The 26,548-nt window shown below is 39.0% G+C and overlaps 1 protein-coding gene across 4 annotated transcripts in view; it reads right to left on the reverse strand.

Annotated features, from left to right (window-relative positions):
* The window catches only part of LOC149179480 (RNA helicase family protein), a 450,824-nt gene that overhangs the window by 284,658 nt on the left and 139,618 nt on the right, over positions 1-26,548 (reverse strand). For all 4 annotated transcript variants that reach the window (XR_016258287.1, XM_089420680.1, XM_089420679.1 and 1 more), the window contains exons 14-15: positions 10,590-10,690; positions 9,318-9,375 (exon numbers count right to left, since the gene is read on the reverse strand). Coding sequence is in view for 3 of the 4 variants with exons in the window: in XM_089420680.1 (XP_089276806.1) it covers positions 9,318-9,375; positions 10,590-10,690 (159 nt within the window). In the remaining variant the exon portion in view is untranslated. The remainder of the gene's footprint in view (positions 1-9,317; positions 9,376-10,589; positions 10,691-26,548) is intronic.

The following is a 26,548-nucleotide window of genomic DNA, read 5'->3' on the forward strand; positions in this document are numbered from 1 at the left end:
GAGGTTTGGACTCCCTCTGAAATGTCACTGTCCCCTCCCCGACTGCTCTAACAACTCTGTCTGAATACAATCATCCCAAAACCTCTCCCATGTGGGAAGGGTCTCACGTGCACAAACCCCATCAGCAAAGTTCAACCATGAACGGTGGAGGTCATTCACTGCAATCCGCACCAACTCAGTGGGTGGAATGGCCTCTCCAATTGCTGCCAACTCATCTCTCACATTAGTAATCTTTGTGAGATATCCAGCTGCACTATCATTACCCATCTTAATGTTCTTCAGCTTCTCCTTCAGGACCATCTTCCGGTTCTCATTGGTACTCTGGTAGAGATTGGACAATGTTGTCCACATCTCATGAGCATTGCTCTTTCCTCTCACATGAGGAATGCAATGGTCTTTGATTCCGTTTAGAATCAGCCTCTTACCCTTATTGTTCTTATTTTTATACTCAGCCAACTGAGTAACATCAGTAGGCACAACAACAGGGTTCTGTGCGGTATGCACCATGATATCCCAGACTTCTGCCTCCTCAAAGATACTCTGCATTCTCTCCTTCCAAACACTGTAATTTGTATGCCCATCCAACCTATCCTCCACCCTCAATCCCAATGACATCCTATTGTCCTAAAACTGAAAGAATAGCACTGCTGTAGTAAAGATAAAACTGTTGTTTATGAAAAAATCAGCTTGCTGGAATTTTCTGAGTGAAAAATCAGCAACTGTAATTTTTCCTTTTGCTGTCCCAAACTGCCCTTCAGCACTCAAGCTCTGATACCATGTAGAAATTTCTGTTTTCCCACCCCGGTTTTCAGTTTCTCCTTATTTCTCCCATGTAGTTAAATGCCCATTCCCATAACCATACATTTAACAGACTGAAAAAAATAAATATTGCTGAAAACACAAATTCTGGAAATTTTTCAGAATGCTGGAAATTGCAGAATTAAAAATCAGCAATCAAAAACAGCCATTAAAACACATTAAAACACTGATATTTTTGTTCAACTTGACCCTGGAAAAACCCCCTACAACTCTTGGGGAAAACCAGTTTGAGAGCTCTTCTTTATTTCTGAAAATTGCCTTTTTACAGTGAGAATTATTCAGCAAAAAATCAGCAAGCAAATTTACAACTTATCTCATTTCTCGTGCCTCACAGCAATCTGGAAATTACAGCAAACAGGACAGCAATAAATGTTGTACGGCCTCCGTTTTGTGTGTAGAAAAATCAGCAAACTACTCCTTGATTTTTGTGCAAAAATCTGCCTTTCACTATGTGCTGAATCAGCTGTACAAATCTGCTCAACTGCTGCCTTGGAATGTGTGCCAAGCTGCTGTCTCCTTCTCCTCCCTGCTCAGAAATCTCTCTTGCTCTCCTTTTCCCAATCTGCTCATGAAAGAATGAATGACCTTTTCCTCCTTTTCCTCCTTTAATATAACTCCAAGTGACTTTTGGGTGATCTCTAAATCCAATGGCTGAAATAGATTTAGATCAATGGCTGAGATTAAATGCTCATTTAAATCTCACTTTCTATTTTTTAATTCACCCCACTTTAATAAAGACCCACTTAGTCATTTATTTCCAAAGTCACTTTTCCTTTCTAATTTTTCATTTACTTTAAAATTAAACTTAGTAACTTTATCACTTAAAGTCACTTTTAAATTAGATTTAACTTTATAAAATTATAAAGTCACTTTAGGAGAAAAATTAAATTCTTTTGGACACTTTTCCCTAGGCCAAAGATCAAAGCCTAAGGGAACCACCTGTCCTCCGGTACCAAATTTCAACAAGTTTTACCTCACTTCACCCCGCAGAACTCCGACTAATCTGGCACAAAAATGGCTAACCCCGGCTATTTCTGCACTAGCCCTGCATAGGCCCTGCGTCAGCTTTTCAGGCTCTGCATCAACCCTGCGTCACCTCTTCTACCCTCTGCGTCAGCTATTTCAGTTGTTTCAACAGTTTCGGTTGTCCCCGGAATTCCGACTGTTCTCGGTAGTTCCAACTTCTGCGTGACAACCAGGTTTTCTACTTTGCATTGGCCCTTCTGGCTTTGCGCCAAGGATGCATGGGCCTAGACTGGCCTAGCATCAGCTCTCCCGGCTACTGCGCTGCCTCTCTGCAAGCTCTCACCACCTCTCTGTCAGTATTCTCCAAAAAGTCCTTCTCCTGGATTCTCACTACCCCTCTGCTGCTGAATGATCACTTATTTCAAATTTCTCAGCTTCCTAGCCCCAAAAATCGAACTCTAGATCAAATTGTTCTCTCCTTGTGTGTTTCCAAATGAACCCCAAACCTCCATTTTATACTTTTCCTGTTGAATCTTCAACGGCAGAGATTAAGTCTCTAATCAACGGCTAAGATTAAAACATGACTTGATCCACCTTCTAGATCATTCTCACCTATATTTTGATTAATACTCATTAATATTTTAATTTCAGTAATTTTAGACTTAGGAACTCCATTAAAAGTATTAATTATTTTAATAAAATACAATCCGTGTGGAATTCTACCAAACAATTTTTGGTTCTTTAGAACACATGTGCCTTAGTCTCTCCACCAATTTTCAAGGCTAGAGTACTTTCGATGCTACCAAAAACAAACACTCCCTCTTAGCGAAGAAAGTGCTCTAGCAACAATGTCCAACCGCACGCTGCTCTGTTTTTGAAGCACCTCCTTTCTGCACTATTGCTACCACCAACACTGTGTTGTTCTAGCTACTGTACTGGTGCCCATGACATTGCCACTGCCACTGCCACTGTTGCATCTGTACTACAACTCCCTCTCAAACGCTGCATCTGTTATGTTGCTAGCACCGCCACTACTAACACTGCATCCATACTGCAACTCAGTTGTTGAGAGAACAATTGAAAAACATCCATAATTAGCTTAACTCAACTCTGTTCAGCATAATACAATGAATATTGGAATCTGACTGTACTAATCTCTGACCCTCTGAATCTTCTACGCTGCTGCTGACTTCTACATTGTTGCCAACCTCGCTCTGCATTGATTAGTCTCTGGTCTTCAGCTACTGCATATGTCCTCCAAACAATCCATTGCATCATTTGACATTAAGTCCATCCCGCTACAGCTGAATCTTGGGCTCCCGTAGCAAGGAATTGATCCAAGAGGTGGACTCCTCAAGGATCCTGCCCACATGTAGTCCCCCCGACTACAGCTCAATATCGCCACATTTCCCTCTTTGAGATGTGTGTGCACTCATGGCAAACTCATCCCCGTCAATCTTTGTTGAAGAGGCCTTAGGATCATGTTTTTCATCCTTATCCTTTGTCCTCAAAGGATGGGATGCATAGTGGCCCATCTCGCCACAACTAAAACATTTCACCTTCGAAATGTCCTTCTTTCGCTTCAGCTTTTGCTGTCCCTTCGATGCTTGAGCTGCGTTCTCCTCCTCCTCCTTCGTCTTTGTGCCACTCTCACTGCTGCCATTAAGGTTGACCTTCACTAGGTCCCTCCTTACCTCCTCCTATTGAAGAGCTGCCCACATCTCCCCCCATGAAGGTAGTTTTTCTCTGCCCAATATGCTTTGGACGAAAACTTGCCACTCATCTGAGGCTCCATTCAAGGTTGTCCTCACCATTGCGGTTGGCTGAGGAGTGGACCCCACTACAGCAAGCTGGTCTCTAATGTCATGAAGACGTTAAAGATAGAGATTCACCCCCTCTCCTTTCTGCATCAAAGTCCACTACAACTTCTGCTCTAAATACATCTTTCGTTGTTCGGAAGAGCCTTCATACAGAGAAGACAAGGCTTCCCACATCTCTTGGGCTGTATCCTTGCCCTACAAGTGTGAGACCACATGATCTCGAACTCCATCAAGAATTAGCCTCTTTGCCTTCCCTTGCTCAGCCTTATACTTCTTCTTTTGATCGCAGGAACAGCTACAACATTTTTTACGTAGGCCTCGAGATCATATTCCTCCAAAATAGCTAAGATTCTAGTCTTCCATATGACATAATTGGAGGCTCCGTCCAACCTGTCCTGATCTTTGAGCCCATGCGATGCCATCTCACCCAACTGTCGAACTGACTCCTCTAGTCACTGCTTAGCACTACTCAATTGTTTAGCAAGTGAGAAATTTGAACTTTCTGGCGGAAAGTTTTCTGAGGAGAAAATTCCCCTTCTACGTGTCTTTGTTCTTTTCCAACGAATTTATGCCCCGGCAGAAACTGCACCTTTCAAGCATTGTGCTGAGGCTCTACGTCAATCCCTCTGCCTCTAGCAACTCACGAACTGGAAATCGTACCTCTGTCATCTCACTCAAAGAGAGATTTCCTTGGATCTGCTTCCCGGCAAGGATTGCACAATCCCTTCAAGCGGATTCGAATTGTTGCCAAGTGCGCCTTTTGGCCTTACTGCTCAGCACTGGATCTGTTCTTCCTATTTCAAAATCAATGCTCTGATACCATGTGGAAATTGCTACACTAAAGGAACTCCTACTGCAACAAATCTGAATCTACTTCACCTACTTGATTTTTTAAGTTACATTCATCAAGTTATTCTTCTAAATAGTGAAGCAAATTACTTCTGCAACCTACAATCATTAAATATTTGATCTGATGAAACAGAAAACAAAGCAAAGAACAAGATACATAGGACACACTTATTTTTGGACACAATAGTCCCCGGAAAAACCCAATGCGGGAAAACCGTGCAGCAGTTCTTAGGGTTTATTATTATGTAGGAGAAATATATGAATACAAATCTAGGATGCTCATCTAGCAATCCTTTACAGAGAAAACACTGGCGGAAAATCTGAGTGAGTTTTACCTCACTTCACCCAACAAAATTCCGGCTGATCCAACATAAGACTGGCTAACCCCGGCTATTTCTACGTCGGCCCTACGTATGCCCTGTGTCAACCCGGCGTCACCTCTTCTGCCCTCTGCATCAGCTATCCAAATAGTTCTGGTTGTTCCCGGCAGTTCTGGATTCTGCGTGACAGGGAACTTTTATGCTCTGCGATGGCCCTTCTGGATCTGCGTCAAGGTTGCGTAGGCCTAGACTAGCCTAGTGTCAGCGCTCACGGCTATTGCGCAGCCTCTCTGCAAGCTCTCTCCGCCTCTTTGTCAATATTTTTCGAAAATTCCTCCCGGATTCTCACTACCCCTCTACTATTGAATGATCACTCAGTTTGAAATTCTCAGCTTCCTAGCCCCAAAAATCGAACTCTAGATCAATTTGTTATCTCCGTGTGTTTCCAAATGAACCCCAAGCCTCCATTTTATACTTTTCCTGTTGAGTCTTCAACGGCCGAGATTAAGTCTCTAACCAATGGCTAAGATTAAAACATGACTTGATCCGCCTTCTAAATCATTCTCACCCATATTTTGATTAATACCCAGTAATATTTTAATTTCCCTTAGCTCAGACTTAGGAATTCCATTAAAAATATTAATTATTTTAATAAAATACAATCTGGGTGGAATTCCACCAAACAGTTTTTGGGTTCTTTAGAACTCATGTGCCTTAGCCTCTCCACCAATTTTCAAGGCTAGAGCACTTCCGATGCTACCAAAAATTAACAGCACACAAGTCGTTTCTACCAAGTGAATGGAGGCAATATTTAAGCATGGAGATGTAGCATATGCTGCAGAATGCATGATTACAAGCCAAAAGAAAGCAAGCAACAACAACCCGTAGTACAAAGTAGGCATTCAACAAGTGCTAGACAAGCATGGCCAGGCACATTCCCCCAAGATTGCCACCGAAAAGAGGACTTGAACATACTATAGAGTTGGAAGAAGGAACCCATCTTGTAATAACCACACCATATCGACACCCAAAAGAGGTTTAAGGATGAGATAGAGATGGCAATCCAAGAATTGCTAGCTATGGGCCACATCAAACCCAGCTCAAGTTTATTCACCTCGTTAGTGGTTCTGGTTAAAAAGAAGGATGGAACGTGGAGGATGTGTATTGACTATCGGGCACTCAACAAAAAGACCATCAAGAACAGGTACCCTATTCCCAAGATCGATGAATTACTAGATGAATTACATGGAGCAGTATATTTTTCAAAAATTGACCTACGATCAGGATATCATCAAATTTGGGTTCGAGAGCAAGATGTGCCAAAAACAACGTTTTGATGCCACTATGGGCACTTTGAGTTTTTGGTCATGCCATTTGGGTTAACTAATGCTCCTGCCACATTCCAATCTTGCATGAACAACATCTTCAACAAGTAGTTAAGGAAATTCTTACTATTTTTTTTAATGACCTTCTCATATACAGGAAGCTCACTTGGGACATCTAGATGAAATCTTGAACATAATGCAACAACAATCACTCTATGCCAAGGCATCAAAATGCAAGTTTGGAATGACGGATATTCTTTATTTGGGACACATAATTGGTGCGAAAGGGGTACAAGTACATCATGAGAAGATTTAGGCAATATTGGACTGGCCTACTCTCGGGAATCTGACTAAATTATAGGGATTTTTCAAAATTTGCAGCTATTACCAACGATTCGTCAAAGGCTTCTCTCAACTAAGCACACCATTAATAAATTTGACAAAGAAAGGAGCATTCAAGTGGATGGAGGAATCAAACAAGACATTCAATAAGCTCAAGGAAGTAATGAGCTCATGTCTTGTGCTAGCACTTCCCAACTTCAATCAACCCTTTGTATTAGAATGTGATGCATCAGGGGAAGGAATAGGAGCAGTGTTAATGCAGAAGGGCCATCCAATTGCATTTGAAAGTCAGAAACTCCAGGACTCAAAGAGACTTTACTCCATATATGACAAGGAAATGTTAGCTATTATGCACGCCTTGGCAAAGTTCAAGCAATACTTGGTGGGAAACAGGTTCGTAGTGAAGACAAACCACAACAGCTTGTATCATTTCTTGGAACAAAAAGACCTAAACGAAAGACAACAAAAGTGGGTGAGTAAGGTCCAAGCTTATGATTTTGATATTGAATACATAAAAGAGAAGAAGAATATTGTGGTCGATGCACTATCTAGGAAACTAGCAACATGTTCCCTCATGGAACTTGCAAAAGATTGGAAGGCTCATCTCTTAGTAGAATACTTCAAGAACAAGTTTTCCTACGCAATAACGCATGGACTCATTCAAGATGACAGGTACAAAATAGTTGATGATATTATTTACTATAAAGACAGGATATACTTGGTCCCTAAATCCACACTAAAGGAAAAGATCTTGAAAGCTACACATGACATACCATTAGCAGGACAGTGATTTTTCAAAACTTACCGACATATCAGGGAATGATTTTCATGGAAAGGTCTCAAGGAAGACATGATGAAATATATCAAGGAATTCATAACATGTCAACAAAATAAGGTTGAGCACAGCACCCCGCAGGTTTACTTCAACCATAACCAATTCCAGGGCAAAAATAGTAGAGCATCTCAATGGACTTTATCACAGGACTACCCAAAAGCAAAAGGCAAAGATTGTATATACATCGTGGTTTACAGGTTGACAAAATTCGCACATTTCTTTGCAATCCCAACTGATTATTCGCCCAAAGAGGTAGCAGAATTATTCTTCAAAGAAGTCTCCAGATTTCATGGACTAACTAAAAATATAGTCAACAATCGGGATAGTAGGTCTATGTGTGCATTTTGGCAGTAACTTTTCAAGCTAGTGGGAACAAAATTAACCCCTATAACTAGTTACCACCCACAAACAAATTGTCAATTACTTCCATGTCAATGTCTTGAGCTATGTCAGAAGGTTCGTCGAACTTTAACCTTGAGGTTTGAATTTTTGCGAACCTTAAAAAAAAAAATTAAGGTTTGACGAACCTCATAGCCATTGACCAAGTCCATAGATCAAAACTCAAAAATTCATGTCACAACTCAAGCTTGTAATTTATCCTTGCAGTTTCCATGTCCTTGATAGCATTTTTTATATTTACTGATGTTGATTTCTTACTCTTTTATCCTATAGTTCATTTTACATTAATATATATATATATATAGATAGACAAACCTAATGGCAAACCTCATTCGAACCTCATCAAAAAATTCGTACTCAAACCGAACCTAATCATTGTTGAACCCGAAGTCAAACCTGAACCATGTGACGTTGGTCTTGAGAACAAGGAAGGGTTGAAATATCATTTTTGGGATTGTATATGTAAAGCAAGTCATTAATGCATGACACATATCCCACAAGCATTAATTAGAATGACCAATTTATGATGGTCTTGAAAAGTCCACTTAGCACTCATTGCATGGGTTGAAGACATGATTGAAACTAGTGAAATTAATTGCATTAATTAGAATGGCCAATTTATGATGGTCTTGAAAAGTCCACTTAGCACTCATTGCATGGGTTGAAGACATGATTGAAACTATTAATTGCATAGTATCAATTAACGCCTCTAGATTTTGCACCCGAAAACCAAAACTTCCTACAAATGTCACCCATCCCATGAAAAAGGGATGTTAATGCCCTTGTGCATCACTTCAATGCCTTGAAAACTGCAGTTCAAGAAAAATTCTAGGCAAGAAAGATCCCAAGAGTCCAAAATTGTAGAACTCTGAAGAGGCCTAATCTTCAAGCTCCAATACTGATTTATATATGGATAGTGAACAGCAATGTGAAATAGTCATATACAAGAAAACAAACAACACAGCAACTATGCAAGCACAAGAGAAGATTGTGGAGCTATACAAAGGTTGTACACTTTATATTCATGTTTTAACTTTTTATAAAGCTACATAGAATACTGTGAATTGGGCTTACTCAGGTGGTTGGGAGAAATGTGTTATCCTCCCCACCTGAGTTCAACTCCTGCATGTGACGTGTTGAGCTCATAATGAGTATTTCTTGTAATGGCTTCAAGAAGTCCCTCAAGGAATGAAACATGTATATTCCTCATATGGAATAGAAAGATATTTCGCCTGGGAAAAAATATAAAAAATAAATAAATAAATAATTTACATAGAATACAAAGCATGGGTTGGAATCAATCAATTGAGTGATTAATGAGTTAGCAATTTTGCAATTACATAATGGTGGCTTAACGTTAGGTGGAGTGGTAAGTAAAATATCCCCTAACCTACTAAAGCTGGGGGTTTCGTTAACTTCACCAAAATATAGCAGTTATTTTTTCCTCCAAAACAGTGGGTCTGGAGCTAGATGGGGTTTGCTCCAATCATGACCGAATATCAACATGTATGTTTGGAATCATGCAGTTGGCTTCTTCCATTATTTTTTCTTTGAACACAATGGCATCTCTAAAATCAAGGTTTTCACATACTTGACATATGTGTTCTTTTAAACCATCAAATGTAAGCAAGACTTGACTTACAGCTATCCTCCGAAGAAGAATACCTGTCGTACAAAACAGAAGTCTGGTTCTAGGATTCCTGTAATGAACAAAGGGTAATATATGTTAGTTTACCAGTTGACACCAATATTAAATATGCTTACCTAAAAACCAATAAAAATGCTATATAAACTGAATATATAAAATGTGCCAACTACTCTAGAAATTATATTTGTGGGCATGACAAAAGAAATAGGCCATACTGTATACATTATGATCATAACCATGAAAAATAATGATGCTTTTCACTACAAAATAGCAGAGCAAAATGAATATTCACTAAAAACTAACATCTGTTCAAAAGTATGTGCACTTTCATTTGACCAGGCAAACTTACTACATGGTGAGAATCAGCAAGCAGTTTCAAAAGAAATTGACGTGCAAGGAAGGGAAATTGATCTAAGTATTTCAAACAGATTATATGCAAGAAAAAAAGTCAAACAACATTTAATTTTTCCAGAGAAAATAGAAGATCAAGAAAATTAAAGGGTCGTCAGTATGTCAAAAAACAGTTTTCCACCAGGAGACTGAGAATGCACAGCTTATAATCGCAACAGATATAACTGCCTAGTACGCTATTTAAGCACTTCAGAGATAATTTACTTCCAGTATGTGGAGCTTCCTTGAAGATCACTTGTACAAGTATCTGTCAAATAATGCCGTCAAACTCCTTTTCACAATATAAATTGAAAATAGCAATGCAACAAAGGAAACGGGGATCTTCAAATAATAATGAAACATGCTCTCAAAATAGCTTCTTGCTGATTATATTTCTTGGAGATACAACCAAACAGCCATGTAAACATTGTCACACACAAAATATCCCTATATTCCAGAAAAGAAGTTGCAATATATACAGACAAACATTTGTGCTTCTTATAATGTAATGTCTTCTATAGCCTCATTCATTCACCAATTTTAGTAGGACAACCGATAAACAATTTTCGACAACATACAAATGCACATATGCTTTATAGCACAAGCACTGAAAAGCAAAAAGATACAATCTAATGACTTTTGACTTCCACATAACAGCAACAGATGTAATTAATAAACCTTATGAACAAATTGACATATAATTAATGAGATGGTCAATCCAGCCATAAAAAGCCGGCAGTCTTGTGGATTTCCAAATTCCAACTAAAAACTGCACAGTCAAAAGCTTGGGAAGGGTAGCCATCCAATCAGATCAGAGAGCAGAAAGCTATCCCCACAAATTAATCTTTTACTTAAAAAACAAGAATAGGAAATCACCAAGCTTTATCAAGGCGAACTTGATAACCAACCAAAGATCCATAAGATCCTGGTGGTGGCTCACATCGTTCATCTGCCACTCTTTCTGCAACAGAAATTGCCTGAAAAATGAACATAGTTTTGTCAGCTCCTTCAATGTAAGATGCATTAACATATCTATAAAGAATGATACATATATAAATAAATATATATCATGTGGTATCAACCCACAGAAAATAATCTCCATGATAACCTTCAAGAAAATGTATGAAAGAGGTAGCTGTGTCACTGTAAACAAACAATGGAAATCGTTCAGAGGGAAATAAGAATTAAGATTGGTGTGAGTGGGAATGAATTTCGGGAATGCAGGTGAATAAAGGGAACATAATACATGTACTATAGCTGCACTTTATTAACATAATACAAACACACAGGCATAATATGTGGAAAGACCAAACATATATTAAATCCCTTCAATGTACCAATGAAAAACAAAAGCGTTGTATATATATATGTCAATAGGGATTATCTCAGGTGGTTGGGCAGAATGGCTGTTATCTTCCCCACCCAGGTTCAAATCTCCAGTAGTGACATGATGAGCTATAATGCTTTGATAAATATTGTTGTAATGGCTTTGTGCCTATGAACTCTTAAGAGAGTAAACCTGTGGGCTGGCCTGGTACCAGCAACCTCACTCTAGCTGGTCTAAGAGGGTGGCCGATTTCTTTCCTCGGAAAAAAAAAATAATAATAATAATATATATATGTGTGTGTGTGTGTGAGAGAGAGAGAGAGGAGCCTTCATTTAATCCTCTGAGGAACGTATTGCTTATTACAAGTTAAAAATGTCTATAAATACATACATGCCCTATGTTCTAATATTTCATAACTTCACAAGAGTGGCAGGTGCCCATTGCCAATGGGCAGGTTTCCTCTTTGATCCAAAAGTGCAAAAGAAACTGCATTTGCGTGGGGGATAGGGACCTCAACCAATTGTGAGACAGAAGCTACAGTTTTATACAAAGGCCTAACAATTCTGAAAACAATTGGGTTGGACTAGTGTTATCAGAACTGAAACAAGTTTTGCCAAAACCAGCCAGTTGAACCAGTTTACAGAACTTTCCAATTCAAATCAAGGGTCTTAACTGCAGATCGCCAGTTCCATACTGAACCAGCCAGTTGTGCATAGAACTGGCAGACTCTAGAGTCTATACGGAACTAATCTTAAATGACTAAATCAACGGTTAACCAATCTTGTACAGAACCAGCCATTTCAACGAATACACGTTTCAATGCGTGGGAGAACAAAAATTACCCCCTGCTACAAGGAAATATAGCACCCCATATGATGTAAAGTTCCAAGCATCAAGGAGTTAGTCTTGTGCAACTTAGTAAGACTACTCATTGTCACCATAGTAGCTCCTCCTCTCACTCTTGGTCAGCTCTTCTACAACTGAAGGGGGGCTTCCCTAAGGATAGAATTTTAAGGCTATAAAGTCAAGGCGCAAGGTTATTTGTTCAAGAGTAAGCCCAAATACAACAAATGGTTGTAGCATGGGTGAAAGAATGAATGGTGTGAAAACCCCAAGACCAATGCCTAATCAAATCTTCGGCAAAATGTTGTCAAGGAAATATGGTTCTAAGAGGGTGAATGCATGGTGATGCAAGGCAATAATAGCTGCTATGCATGCCACAAATCAGCCTTAACTTGCTGAATACAATTACTTTGGAAGGCTAGGGGTGTCATTCTTAAGCATTTGTTATGAAGGTGAGGTGATTAGGTTTATGATCAAAATAACTCTACAAATGTATAGCAATCCACACTCAATACTTCGAATTATGAAGTATTTATACAAAAACAATTTACAAAATATCCCAAACTGTCTTGGGAATTAGTCTAGGAGAAAGAAATATCTTCATGCAAGAAGATAGAGACAGCTATTGAATTGTTGTTTGTTGTCCCTATTTATTAGGTTGTGATGTCTTTAAGCTCTGATATTTTGCCTTTTAATCTCTGCTTTGTCGTTGGTCTTCACGTTGAATGCTCTTTTTACTTTGATCTTTCAACTGATACACTTTTATCTGATACTCTTTCATTTGGCTGGCCTATTATTATCCTTTTACTGTGCCTTTTACCCTTACTGTAGATTTTTACATTTTGATTGTGTATTTCTACAGTAAGTCATGTAATTTCTCCCATGTTTCAGCATCTAGTAATTGGATATTTATCATCTTCCTGTAAATCTCATTTGCCTCTGTGTAGTTGGTAAAAGTAGGCTTATTCACAAAAAGTTGTTTTACCTCATGCTAGAGGTAAAACAAGTTCTCAAAAGTTTGGTATAGGACCTTGCCAGTTGGGATCCCCTTCATAGATGAAGTGTTCACTTGATCTCTGGCCACTTCTCTGATTTTTCTATTGTAGTCCTCCTGTGTCATTAACTTATCATTTATTACCAAGGGATTGGGCAGACCCTTTTGCCTCAAAACTTCAAACTTAACCATGAATCTGTCTATAGCCAGTTGCATGGTTTGGCACTTATCTTCAAGGTTTAGCATTAAATTCCTCTTGGTGAGGACCCTTTTTACTTCCAGTATTGTACCTGTTCCATCAGGTATCTCTAATTTCTGCAATTCATATTTATTTTTAGAGTTGAGGAAGTGAATGATCCTTGCAGCTTCCTCTGGCATGTCTCCCAATTCTGCTTTTACTCTTTGTATGGCTTCTGTAGCCTGCTTCACTAAGTCAATCTGTTCAAAAATTACTTGGATGGATGGCCAAATATCATTGACAGAGTCAATGATATTGGTCCATAATTGTTCCTTAGCCTATCCAAGTGGTTCCTTCAAAGTTAATTCCTTCTCCAAGCTTTTTATTCATTCATTCATTCTAGTTGATTTTTGTATTTCCTCTTTATGCATAATCTAGGCAAGCTTGTAGTCAGTCTCTAGATTGGTTACCTTTTCCTTGAGCTTGTTCATTTCAATGGTCTGAATGGACATGTCTTCCATTGCTTTGACCAACTTACTTGCCTCATCACCTGTTGACCCTGTTGTTGATGTAGACACTGTAGAAGCTGGCAGTGTTGTAGCCATTGGAGTAGTAGGAGCTAATGATGCTGCCAAAGTGGAAGGTACTGCAGTAGTAACTGTTGGGATAACAGTGGCAGGGGCAGTCTCCAGACTAGCTTGTTTTACCTGTATCAAGCTATCTAACTCCTTTTCCATTTCCTTCAATTGATCATTCAATTGTAAAACCAGGTCCATCATCTCTTCCTGATGTGTTTGGCTCTCCAGGACCTCTTTTGTCTGTGGGTGCTCTGAATGAGGAAGTTTTAATTGTTTTTTAAGAGCTGCAATGTCCTCATTCTTCTTCTTGATCAACTTCTTAGCAGCTTTGATGTCATTGGGATCATGTCCCAGCTCAATTACCAACTCCTCCAATGACTTGATCCTGTTGTCCTTGGCCTGTGAGGAGGCCGTTTCCAATTTATATTCGGCTATAATGTTATCTAGTGAACTCTACAGCTTATGTGTAGCCATGGCCTTTCCTGTCAAGGTGGAGAGGATCATCTCTCCAACCTGCTTGTGGAATTCTATCTGGTCAATGGGATGAACATCCTCGGCTAATACTTCAAAATCAGTTTTCCTGTAGTCAACTAATGTTTTTGGCTGCTTAATAGTAGGTTGCATGAAGGACACCTACATTTTCCCTGCTTTGATGTCAAAAGTTGACATCAACCTGCTCTGATTAGCCGGTGTGTGCTTGAAGTATTGAACATATGTTTCAACCTTCAACTTCTCATTTCTCAACTTGATCTCCTTATACCTTTCCTTGATATCTTTTTCCTTATCTGCTAGCCTGGTGAAAGAAGAAACCTCAACACTGAGTTGTCTCTCAATCAGTTGGGCGTTAGATGTTGATGGTTGTTGTGTTTCTCTTGAAGCAATTGTGCCTTTGCTTCTTTCCACCATTGTATCAGTGTCAGTTATTTCCACTGATTCAATGGTGTCCTCCTGTTTAGTTACAGGATTCAGCTTGGGCCTTTTCCTGAGCTCAAAATGCTCATCTGTGGTCTCCATAGCAGAACTAGAACCCTCCTCCCTGTTTCTCTTTGGGTTTCTCTCCTCATTTGCTGGGGTCTGTAAAACAGGAGGAATATTCATGGGTTCCCCTAGTTCTGTTACCTGCAAGAAAGAACTTTCATCAATTTGTTTCTCTACATCAATCAGTGTATTTTCTACATCCACTACTGTGTTATCCATGTCAATTAATGTGTTTTCCAACCATTCTGATTGGTTGGCAAACCTCTCAATATCTAGTCTAGGATGGTGGATGAAAGGTCCCAATTTGACCTTGATTCTTAACTTATTTATGACCCCATCAGGTCATACTGCCACATAAATTTGTTCCTGAATTTCATTTCCTACAACATCTTGTCAGCCTCTGGTCCAGCCTCTCTGTTATTACAAATGAAGGGGCCCAATTGGTTTTTCATTTTAAATTGGGTTTTCTTCCTAGCTGCTAGGAAGTTGACTTCATCAAAATTGATGATCTACCTAAAATGTTCCAATGCAAATATCCTCATAAGGAGATAGTTGGGCAATTTGTAAGGGGCAAGTTGGCATCCATAAATTCTAATCTCTGTGTGGTTCTGGTACAGATACCAGTCTCCCACCTTGCTGTTCTTGGCCAACTGTAACACCCTTTTGATTTCTTGGTTGATTCTGGGCTGAGGGCTACTGGTCAGCATGTTCATGACTGGATGGACAAATGAATCGATGAAGTCCTTATAGGTGAATGCAGTGGAGTATTTCTGGATCAAGGGTGTCCAATAAATAACTGACCTTGGATTCCCTTTGGTATCCAACTTCTAGATGCTGACAGGGAATTTATCTGATTGATAATATAAAAACATATGAAATAACACAGAGGAGTACTTGAAAACTGCCTTAGTTGGTAGTCTGGTGAAATGTTCATGCATCACGTTTGCAATGAACTGAGCATAGTTGTAAATGACAGCAAGAGGTTTGCCTGGGCTAAAGATGGAAAGAAAGGCCAGGACAACCTCATCCACATGCTCATCTAAGGTATATCCTAGGATGCAAGAGAGCATCGTAATAATCTGTCTGCCTCCCTTTGAAAAAATGGTGATAGCCTAAGGAGGAATATCTGTGGGAGTATGGCGGTCCTCTATGACGAAAGTTGGGAATATTTGGGCTATTTTGGTTAGGTCTAACTTGACATATAGGTCCAGCAAGTCACCTATAGACAGTGGGGTCTCATCAAGGCTTGGTTGGACCTGCAGCATTTGGTTAATAGACTCTGCAGTGATGGTAAATAACAGTTGTTGGTTAGGTGGTGATAATAGCTCTTTGGCTAGGAATGTAACAGGCATGACAGAAGTGGATGATGTTTGCGAAAGGGTGTACTTCTGGAAACAAATATTTGAGTTAATTAGATTCCCAAAGGTGGATGTCATCATTCTGGTTTAGGAATCTGTCCTTACTCCAGCATTGGAGCTTTAGAAGGTAAGCTGGGGAAGCAGTATCTTTTATTTGAAAATCTTTGTTTGCTAATGCTAGGTGGTCAATGTCCAGGTGAGGGTTTGACAAAGGTCTCACATCCAGAGAGGTTTGGGAAGCCATGACTAAGTTTATGGATATGAATTAGGCCTATAGTAGTTGTAGAAGTGAGGTTTGGAAGCCCTAGAATAGTGGGATGGAAGTTACAGTATGTAAAAGAATGGGTTTGGGGTATACAAGTAAAATCCTCTTCAATTTAGGCAAGTTTATTAATTAATTTCAATTAATTAAGCTTTGAATTGGACTGTACATTTTCAAATTGAGAGGGTCGTTCTGGTTTTTCTCAAGAATACCTAGAATTTGGCAGTCTGGCTTGCAAACTGGGTTCAATGGTGAATGTAGAGGGTACGGTAGCTTGAACTGTCAACTGGTTGCTTGAATTAGGTGTCTGGAGCTTCTTCAGGCGGCAGACGATGGTCAATTTGGTCGCAGAGGTTCAGGGTGTCGTAGAATGGCTTGAGCAGCAATTACAGTGAAAAATGAGCGAAAAGAGTGAATTGGGGCTTTTCCGGCCTTTTAACAAGTAACGGTCACATTTTGGTGCGGAAAATATGAATGAACAGTGGGCAGTTTTCGGCTTTGGCGGGGAGGTGGTTTTTTGGGCCATCGCATCGCTTTTGGAGGGCAGGCGGTATTTTTCGCGAGCACGCGATCTAGCCTGGGGCCGCCACGTAGCAAAACAGTGCCCAAGCAAAACCACAAATCTCATGTGCTCTCGGGCTGCTATCAGTCAAATAATGAACCCGCGCGATATGGATGCGCACCATCGGATCTGGGGGTAGGAGACCAGACGGTTGTCGCGTGGTTAAGATGCACAGAGGAAATCAGGAAAGGGATTTGTGGGGCTCAGGATTTAATTACAAATAATTGTAATTAAATAGTAAATAAGGTAGGGATTAAATATAAGCAGCGGGTTTAATAAAGTGGGACCAGGGGTTATGTGGCGGGGTTTTTTAACTGCACCGAGGGTTGGTGGGTTAAAAGGGTTTGTCGGGAAATATGAAGCAGGGAGTTAATTAAATAATGCGGGGGATAAAACTTAGGATCAGGGGATTTTTTAGGTTTTTGAAGGGAAATAGGGAAATTAATAGGGGGGAAGTTAATATTTGCAATGGGGAATGGGTTTCACACTAGGGAAAGGGGGTTGTGGGTAGGAAAATGATTTTTGAAGGGTAGTTACTAGGAAAATGTGTGAAACCAAGGGGTAAGGGTCAAAATGAAAGGAAAAAGGGATTTATAATTGATAAAGGGATAATGGGAAATTAGCAAATAAGCATGTAGGGGCATAGTGAAATGAGAGGAAATTAGTTAAACCAACTTCTAAACATCTTTTCTTTCTCCTAAATGCTCCTACACATAAAACATAGGATTGAGCATGATAAATGTGCTTTTGACTTAGCAACGTTGTACATTTGCAACCTTTCTTCTCCTACCCTTTATTTATCCTAACATTTTTTCTTCCCTTTATTGGCTGCATTTGAGCTTGCTAACCCTTTACTTCCTTTTCTTTTGACAAGCAAACTATCTAATTCTAACCTTATGACTTCCAATGGCTCAGATTAAGCTGATGAGCTCATTTTAATTCTCTACCTAACTACTAATCTGCCAAGGTTAAACAGTTTGGCTAGATCATTATTCTCTATCTATCAACATGAAATTTAAAGCATGAATGAGTCAAGATTAAACTATTTGACCATCATGGATTGTGTCATTACACAACCTTATTTTGCATAAAAAAGTAAAAAGTAGTGGCATTTGAATTTGCACACTTTCATGATTTGTTTTATTTCTTTTTGGGGTTCATATTTTTCACTCTTTTGATCTTTTTCTCTTTCTTTTTGTCCTTTGAATATTCTTTTAGGACATACCCTCTTTACATTTTTTAATTTTTAATATGGAAAACATTTTGCAGAAAGCAAAAGGATGTACAATATTACAAGACTAACCATAACCAATTCAAAATTATGAATCCTATTGTTATAGGACCCTAACAGAATCTTCAAATGATGAATTACAAGACCTAAGACCCAAGACAAACACCCTCCAAGGCAAAGTCAACCTCTTCTTTGATGAGCTTCTCTTCCACAAAGTCAATTCTAGTCAAAATGCGTCAACACTTCAAGTTTTTGGGCTCACTTCAGAATTTCAGCTTCTATTACAAGTCTGCAATATTCGTCCTAACCTGAAATCACTGCAGTTTCGCACGTGTGGGAGGAATATGGTAAATCTTATCTCCTTCCTTCGCTTGGTATGCTTCTCTTTCCTTCTGGATTCGGTCTTCAATCGTGATGTTGTTGACACTAAATTCGGCTCCTTGATGTGACAGCAATTCAGTCTTGTTGCAACTAAAAGATGCCCCAATTCTTTCACATGTGTGAGAACTTTGACCAAAAATTCAGACTTCAGATTTTGATTTTTTTTCTTTTGTTGTCCTTTTTTGCTTGCTTTCCTCCTTGAACTGAACTTAATTTTCTCTCTTGACCAAATGCCTTGGATCTTCTTCAAATGAGGTCGAGTGTTATTTATATGTAGGCTTCAAGGGAGCCCTAATTAGGCTAACTTCATCACTTTAGGACGACTTGATCTTGGAGGGACTTTATGACACAAATTTGACTTACATAAATTCTTTGAATTGATACATGATGCCCAATAGGGTCTTTTACATATGACAATGACTCTTTGACTTCTTGACAAATCCTAGAAGCACACAATGGGTGCTTGACCTAAAATCAACTTGCCCTAGAGCATGAAACCCAAGCTATAAAAAATAATAATAATATTTTTCTTTTCTCTTTTACATTAAATACAAAAATCAAGATTATATAAGACAGTATAAAGATCAAACTTAGTAACATATTTCAACACTAGGCAAGTCCACTATCAGGCCATCATGTAGTGAAAATATTGGAGGATGTCATGAATATTTGCTTTAAATGAACGAGCAAGAGTGCTCTTCTCGGATGTTAACTAAAATACCACATTGTTGAAAGGATGATACTAGTACTAGTTTCCTATATGTGATCACAATCTCCCCATACCATATGAGAGGGAAACAATAACAATTTGAAATGTATTCCTTACTCATGCACTTGTTGCATGATGCAACAGTGGAGAAATTATCTCATGTGTAGAAATGTCACCTCATGATAACAGATCTGCTCCCCAACAATTTAATTCTATATTTGAGACTGAAACATTAGGAAACCACCTATCAAAACCTCAGATCTTCATCTACCAAACCAAAGGATTGAATATTCAAGTGTAGACACTACATATCAAAGGATTAGATCAAACCAGTAACTAAGTGGGTAATAGATCTAAGAAAACATAAATATGGAAAAGTAGTGAGACCATTGGCTCATGAATGCAAGGCAATCTTTCCCAAGTGATCTGCCCCACCTGAGTGTTATGAATAGAAAAAAACATCATATGTAAATGTGTCTTCCATGCATGGAATGAATGCACCATGCATGAAGTGTAGCACCTAGAGTAGCTAAGCCCTGCATGTAGTGTGAGTACCCCCCAGTAAATGAGCCAAGCATGAGGAAATCTCACCCAAAATACTCTGCCACATGCAAGATGTAACTCTCAAAAGAATGTCCCTCACATACTAGGAATAGAATGTCTAACTTTGTTAAAATTGGAAACTAGAGCCAAACTCCATGTGGGTCATCTTATTTATGGCTGCGGATATTTTTCTTGGATTCCTCTTGTCAAGAGGTGTAGGATTGATCTAACAATCATAAGATTCCAACATGTATTCATGGAGATATGAATTTATTTGTATTTTTTGACAATTTGTCAAGGTCAGCCAGCATGTAAAATAGTGTTCCACACCCCCAGCTAAACCTCAACGTGGGATATAAATAGAGGAAACCTTGAGGCATTAGAGCACTCATCTCATCCTCTCATCTATTCCTTGTCTCTTGGGTATACAAAGGAAGGAGGACGCAGCTCTCACGTGGGAAAGGAGGACGCAATTAGGGCATCTTTGTATGAGGACGCAGTTAGGGCAGGAAGGACGTAGGAAGTTACAGCAAGTGATATAGACTTGTGTTGACCAGCGTATTGCCTCCATTCGCTGCGGCTTTGTGTGGGTAGCCTCTCCTAGGCTAGCCAAAGTGTTGGGCAAGTCTGGTTTGACTTTTTTAGGGCACATTTATAACAGCATTGATTGGTTAGGGTTGGCTGCAGTATGTTGTAGCATTCACTGCTATTTTGACCATCTTACTTTGACTGTTTTAGGTTACCATTGCCGCTGTTGGAGACCGAGTTCTCCTAGGTTGTCTTGAGGACATTTTTGGAGCTGATTGATCACCTTTGCTATTGTTGTTCAAGGGTTTCATTACTGTTGTTGTAAATCATAAATGTGTGATATTGTACTATCTCTCTCTCTGTGCATTATTGAATGATATAGGAGAATTGATCAAAGGGTTTCCCCGCATTAGGGTTTATCCCTAGCTAGCGCCACATATTGTGTCTTTTGTCTTGGCTTGTCTTATGTTGATCTCATTTATGTTCTATTAGCATTTTACTTTCATGTTAATGTGATTGTTATACTAGAAATTGATATTGGGCTAATAAGAAGAATTGAAATAAATTGCTCTTAGCATAGAACATACCATAATTTAACAAACTTAGAATATGAATGGGCCCCACACTTGTTCAAAAATATGCATGTGTATAAGAATCTCTCTGATAAGATGCACCCACATGCTAACAATAGCTAGAATGCATGTCCTCAAAAATAGGCATCAAAGCATGAGAATCTCTCCCATGAGGTGTTGATCAGGATTTATGCAGGAACGAAATGAAATACAGATATAAACATAAACACAAAGCTACAACGAAAATAGAACTTTGATTCACTAATACCAAAGTACTGGAAACTATTACATGCAAAATGGAAATAAACTAGTTCGAGCGCTAGTAGCTTATCTCTAAGAAGGGATGTGATGGCTATATGCCTTCTGAACTGTGTTACAATAAGGCTCAGAGGCCTTTTTATCATTAAGAAACAATGGGAAACCCTAAACATCCAAAAACCTAACCCTAGGAGATGAAGAGCTAAAAGCTTGTGGGCCCCGTTGGGGTTTGTTGGAACGTCAACTTCCCGGGGTCGTAACTTTCGCATATGATCTATGTTTGACTATCATAATACCTTGTTTCAAAGATATCCAAGAGGAGCCCGTAAAAAGATAGGTAAATTAGTCTTGCACTTTTATGGTCTCTCTGTTTTCCCAAAAGAAACGACTTTTAGGCCCTCAAAACGGCTCTAGAAGTTTAAGACCTGAAAACTACCAAAACTAGTAAGTTGTGCTACAATTAAGGAAACTCAAAGAAACATTGGTGGGAGTACAAGTGGAATAGGCGAGTGGCCACCAATATCCACCTGGATCAGTCCTCCCCCCTTAAGAAGCAATGGTCCCCATTGTGTTGAGTGTCTCCATGAGATGGGGAAACTTCTGTTGAACTTGGTCCTTGGTGAGCCAATTGCCTTGGTGCAAGAGTTGGCCAGCTTTGACAACCCAATACAGTTGGATCTTCCATTGACGAGTGGTCTGGATCTGTGTGTCCATAATCCGATCAGTTGTGGCATGTTCCATGCAATGTGGATCGACCTATATTGGTGTTAGTTGTTTTGCGATGTCTGATGTGTCCAACAATGGTGGAAAGTATGGTCGAAGGCGATCCACATTGAGCACTGGGTGCAGGCCAAGGAATGGGGGAATGTTGAGCTTGAAAGCATTGTCACCCACAGCGTTGGTGATGGTGTATGGCCCATATCATAATGTTGAATCTTTCGATGGGGTCCAGGAAGGTGTTCTTTTTGCAAATGCAACCAAACTTTGTCGCCCACCTGAAACATATATGGCACCCAATGTTGATCATGTTTGGCTTGTACTTGGCATTGGACTTCTCCAAGATGTCATGAACTTGTTGGCAGATGTGTTGGATGTGTTCAATAAACCTGGTTGTTTTATCAGCGTTATATTGTACATCTATGAATTTTGTCTGTGTAATCACATAAGGAATGGAAACATCAATCAATGTAGAATGATGGTGCCCAACTAGACCCCAAAGGCCACATCACTTGCAGTTTACCTTGTAAGTTTTCCTACACAACACTACGACAAATGAAGAGTTGGTGGAGTTAGTAAAGCAAGCAATGGTGAATGCATGTGAGTTATTCAAGCTTATCCTCAAGAACAAACCATAGATATCATCTTCACCAACCCTCTTGGTCCAGATAAGTTAGTAAAGATTGGGGATAAACTTGACGTAGTTTCAAATATGAACATTAAAGGAGGGAAATAGAGCAAATGTAGAATGATGGTTATAGCATGATAATTTTAAGTTAGGCATCAAATAAAGTGAATTAAGTAATTAAATAATTCAAATGTGCTTTTAGTTACATAATGTTCGCTGCAACCAAAGTCCATCTCTCACAAGATTTATCACATTTGTATCTCACTTTTCACACAAGTCATAGGAATTAGAGCATATGAACATTAAAGGAGGGAAATAGAGCATATGTAGAATGATGGTTATAGCATGATAATTTTAAGTTAGGCATCAAATAAAGTGAAGTAATTAAATAATTCAAATGTGCTTTTAAAGTAATTAAATAATTCAAATGTGCTTTTAGTTACATAATGTTGGTTGTAACCAAAGTCCATCTCTCTCACAAGATTTATCACATTTGTATCTCACTTTTCACCCAAGTCATAGGACATGTCCCACAGGGCCTCATGTCTCATATTTCACGTGTCAGACACGAAACGTGCCCTAAAACGTGTCGAAAACGTTTTTTTTCGTGTCCTCCAATCGAGACGTGTTTTGGACATGGCAAAATGTGTCCTAACGTTTTTGGCTCTTAGGACATGTGTCTCACGAAAGGTAACATTTAAAACCCGGGGACAAGGTTGTTTTCTGGTTTTTTTGGTCATTGTTCACCGCCAAAGTTGAGTTTTCTCGCCGTCGAAACCAAATTTGTTGTGTAGTCACTATGAGGAATTCCCCCAAATTCAAGCGCAGTGCTCACAACTTCATAGTGAGAGCGCAATTCACAACTTCACATTGAGAGCGCAGTTCACATGTTCTTCTAAATTTCTAGTTTTATTTTATCAATCATGATATTTCTAAATTTCTAGTTAGTAGTTTCTTATGTGCTTGAACAATTGTTTATAACATGAATAATGAACATTGAACTGTGAACATCATTGATGTAGTAAATTAATAAACTAACTAGTAAATTACTAAATACTAAATACTAAACACTAAATAGATATCATCATGATTCATCTATGTAGATGTTCTAATTTCTAAAAAATATGGATCAAACACTATATTTCGGTGTTTTTTTAATATATGTATTTTAATATATATATATATATATATATATACCAAACGTGTTTCTCGTGTCCTGTTTCTAGGGTCATTGTGTCTTGTGTCGAATACTCATATTTACATGTCCTCTGTGTCTCATGTCCTATTTCTAAGGTTGTTGTGTCTTGTGTCAAATACTCGTATTTACGTGTCCTCCGTGTCTCGTGTCCTCATGTCATGTGACTTAGCTTTTCACATATATTCAATATCAAATCTCTTCTCTTGTAACTTTATGTATCAATGTGTGTGTGTGCATATCAAACAATTTGGCAAAGAAAATTGTTTTTCAACCTCTTGGATATCACTATGAAATTTCCACGAACTGAAGCAACTGGAAATTATTCTCCTAACTTATTCAGTTTATTTGTCTTTTGTTTATTATTAATGGAAAATATCGAATAACTCACACTGCAATTCATCATAAATAAAAATGCTTTGAAAAATAAAATACTGGAACTGAGAAAATAATGCACACAATAATTTTGACACTGTTATTTTAGACAATCATCCTTGGAAAAACCCCAAAGGTAAAACTAGTGCAGTAGATGAGGGCTTATATTATTCTTCAGCAAAATAGAGAATTACAATTTCTTGCCTCTTACTAGCAAAGCTTCGGCATATAATTTTATCTCACTGGAAAAATATTTGGGAAATCACTTTTCCCTCCAGCAAATCGATCTAGCCTCCTCCAAGCCACTCATGCTCCTCTTTGGCACTCGCATTGTCTGCCTGGAATGCCCATTGCTTGCTCAGATTAATTCGCATAGCCTCCGGTGTTGAAGAATATAGGGCAATTAGGTGTAGTGTGATTCTTCTTGACTTGATAACAATTTGTGGAGTCTTTTTACTTTTCTTGTTAGCTTAATCTTCTTCTTATTATTAATGCATGTGTGTGTACTGCATCAAACTACTACCAAAAACATAAGAACAAGAACACAAGATGTTGGCTCTCTGTCAGGGCCAAAACATCTCTTCTCTTGAGAGGAAAACCCTTCGGTAAATTTCTCTTATCGAAGCTTCTTATTGATCAATGCCAAACCCTAGACCCTTGACTACAATATCCTCCATGCACAAGTCAAGTCCTTCCTCCTTTTTCCACTTTGTTCCCCAACACTTCGTCCTCCTTCTTCCAACACTTCGTTCTGCTTTCAACTGTTAGTAAACCTTGTTGCACTTGCTCTAGAAGAAATAGCTTTGATGAGACCCTTTCCTTACGATGATCCCTTTCTTTTCTTCACCAACCAACGAACTTCTATGACTGTAATGGGAGGATTGTTATACTAGTAGAGACAGCCACCTCTTCGCACGTGTGGCTGTAATAGGCTTTAGAACAGCCCTATTACCTTCGCTCTTCTTCCTTACTTCTTCGCTTGGGTGGGAGGCCCTTTATCCCTTTCTTTTCTTCACCAACCAACAAACTTCTATGACTGTAATGGGAAGATTGTTATACTAGTAGAGACAGCCTCCTTCTCTTCACACATGTGGCTGTAATAGGCTTTAGAACAACCCTATTACCTTTGCTCTTCTTCCTTACTTCTTCGCTTGGGTGGGAGGCCCTTTAGGCCTATGTTCTAGCCCAAACAAATGAGAGATGTGATGCTGATATACTATTGTTGTTATGACCACAGGCAGCCTTCCCTTTTCTCGCACGTGTGACTGCAGCTGCCCTAGAAATGGTCCTCTTGACTTCGGTCTAGGCTTCACCTTCTTCATCGCACTTGGAGACCTCTCTGTTGTGCTTCATTACCCTTTACTTGCCTCCTTACTTCGCAGATTTCAAAGATGTAAGTGAGTGCGTTTTGGTAGAATGGAGAGCGTCTATATATAGAGGATTGTCCCTCCTTTTAGGCTGACCTAAGGACAGCTTGCAGGCTGACTTGTTGAGCTTGCCTCAGATGGCTTGTTTGGTGGTGTAACATGCTTGAAGGAGCTTCTTTGATGGTGTCTTTGCATAGGATGGGACTTGACTTTGCTTGCAGGTATTCTCTTGACCTTAATACATGTTGTAACATGCCCTTAAGGCTTTCAACATTTCCTTTTGACTATTTGACTCACCTATTGCACTTAACATGTGTTAGACCTATTTCAATGAGCAAGAAACTCATTGAAATATATTATAAAAATAATATTTCTTTTCTTGAATAAGTACAAATATCAAAAGTACATTCATGAAGACCGAACCTAGTTACATTTCCTTCAACATCCGTAACTCACTCCCTGTAAGTCAATCTGCCTACTGAAGCCACTCGCACCTCCTTCCGGCAATTATTCCGGCAACTGGAAATGAAATACTGCTCTTGCTACTCGCACTAGCTGAATACGGCCACCTCTACTGAAAAATTTGGCCTTCCTTCCTCACACTGGAATCTTGGAAATCCTCCTGAGAATTTCTCCGGAAATTCTCACTACTAAAACCCTGCTACTGACTCTCTCTGGCTAGAACTATGCCTTGCTCTCTACAACTAGGTAATTCGCATTGCCTCCCTCTGTGTCTCAACTGTATTATTTATTCTCCACCCCCATCAACCCTACTCTTGTAATCTTTTGTTGTACAACCAACGACTATGATCACATCTCAATCAATGGCTAAGATCATCTTCACTTCGTCAAATGACTTTTCCGGAAGTCTCTAGAGCAAAATCAATCTTCCTCTGTTAATATCAGTGTTGAAAATATCGATATCGGCAAAATATCGGCGAGGGTCCAGAAAATATCTTATCGGTAATATCGGCGAAAATATTGGCAAAATATCGGCAAATATCGGCAAGCATAAAAAATAATTTTTTCAAATTTTTAAATATAGCCGATATTTTGCCGATATTTTCAAAATATCGCGATATTTGCCGATATTTTGAAAATATCGCGATATTTTCTCGGCGATATATCGTTTTGCCGAAAATATCGCGATATTTCCGAATATCGCCGATATATCGCCGATATTATCAACAGTGGTTAATATGATTTAATTAACCAGATTTCCTAAGTTAGACTTATGAAATATTTAGTTAT

Source organism: Pinus tabuliformis, chromosome 4_1 (genome assembly GCF_031772625.1).
Source record: "Pinus tabuliformis cultivar Carrire ecotype Pingquan chromosome 4_1, CPIR1, whole genome shotgun sequence".
NCBI lineage: Eukaryota > Viridiplantae > Streptophyta > Pinopsida > Pinales > Pinaceae > Pinus > Pinus tabuliformis.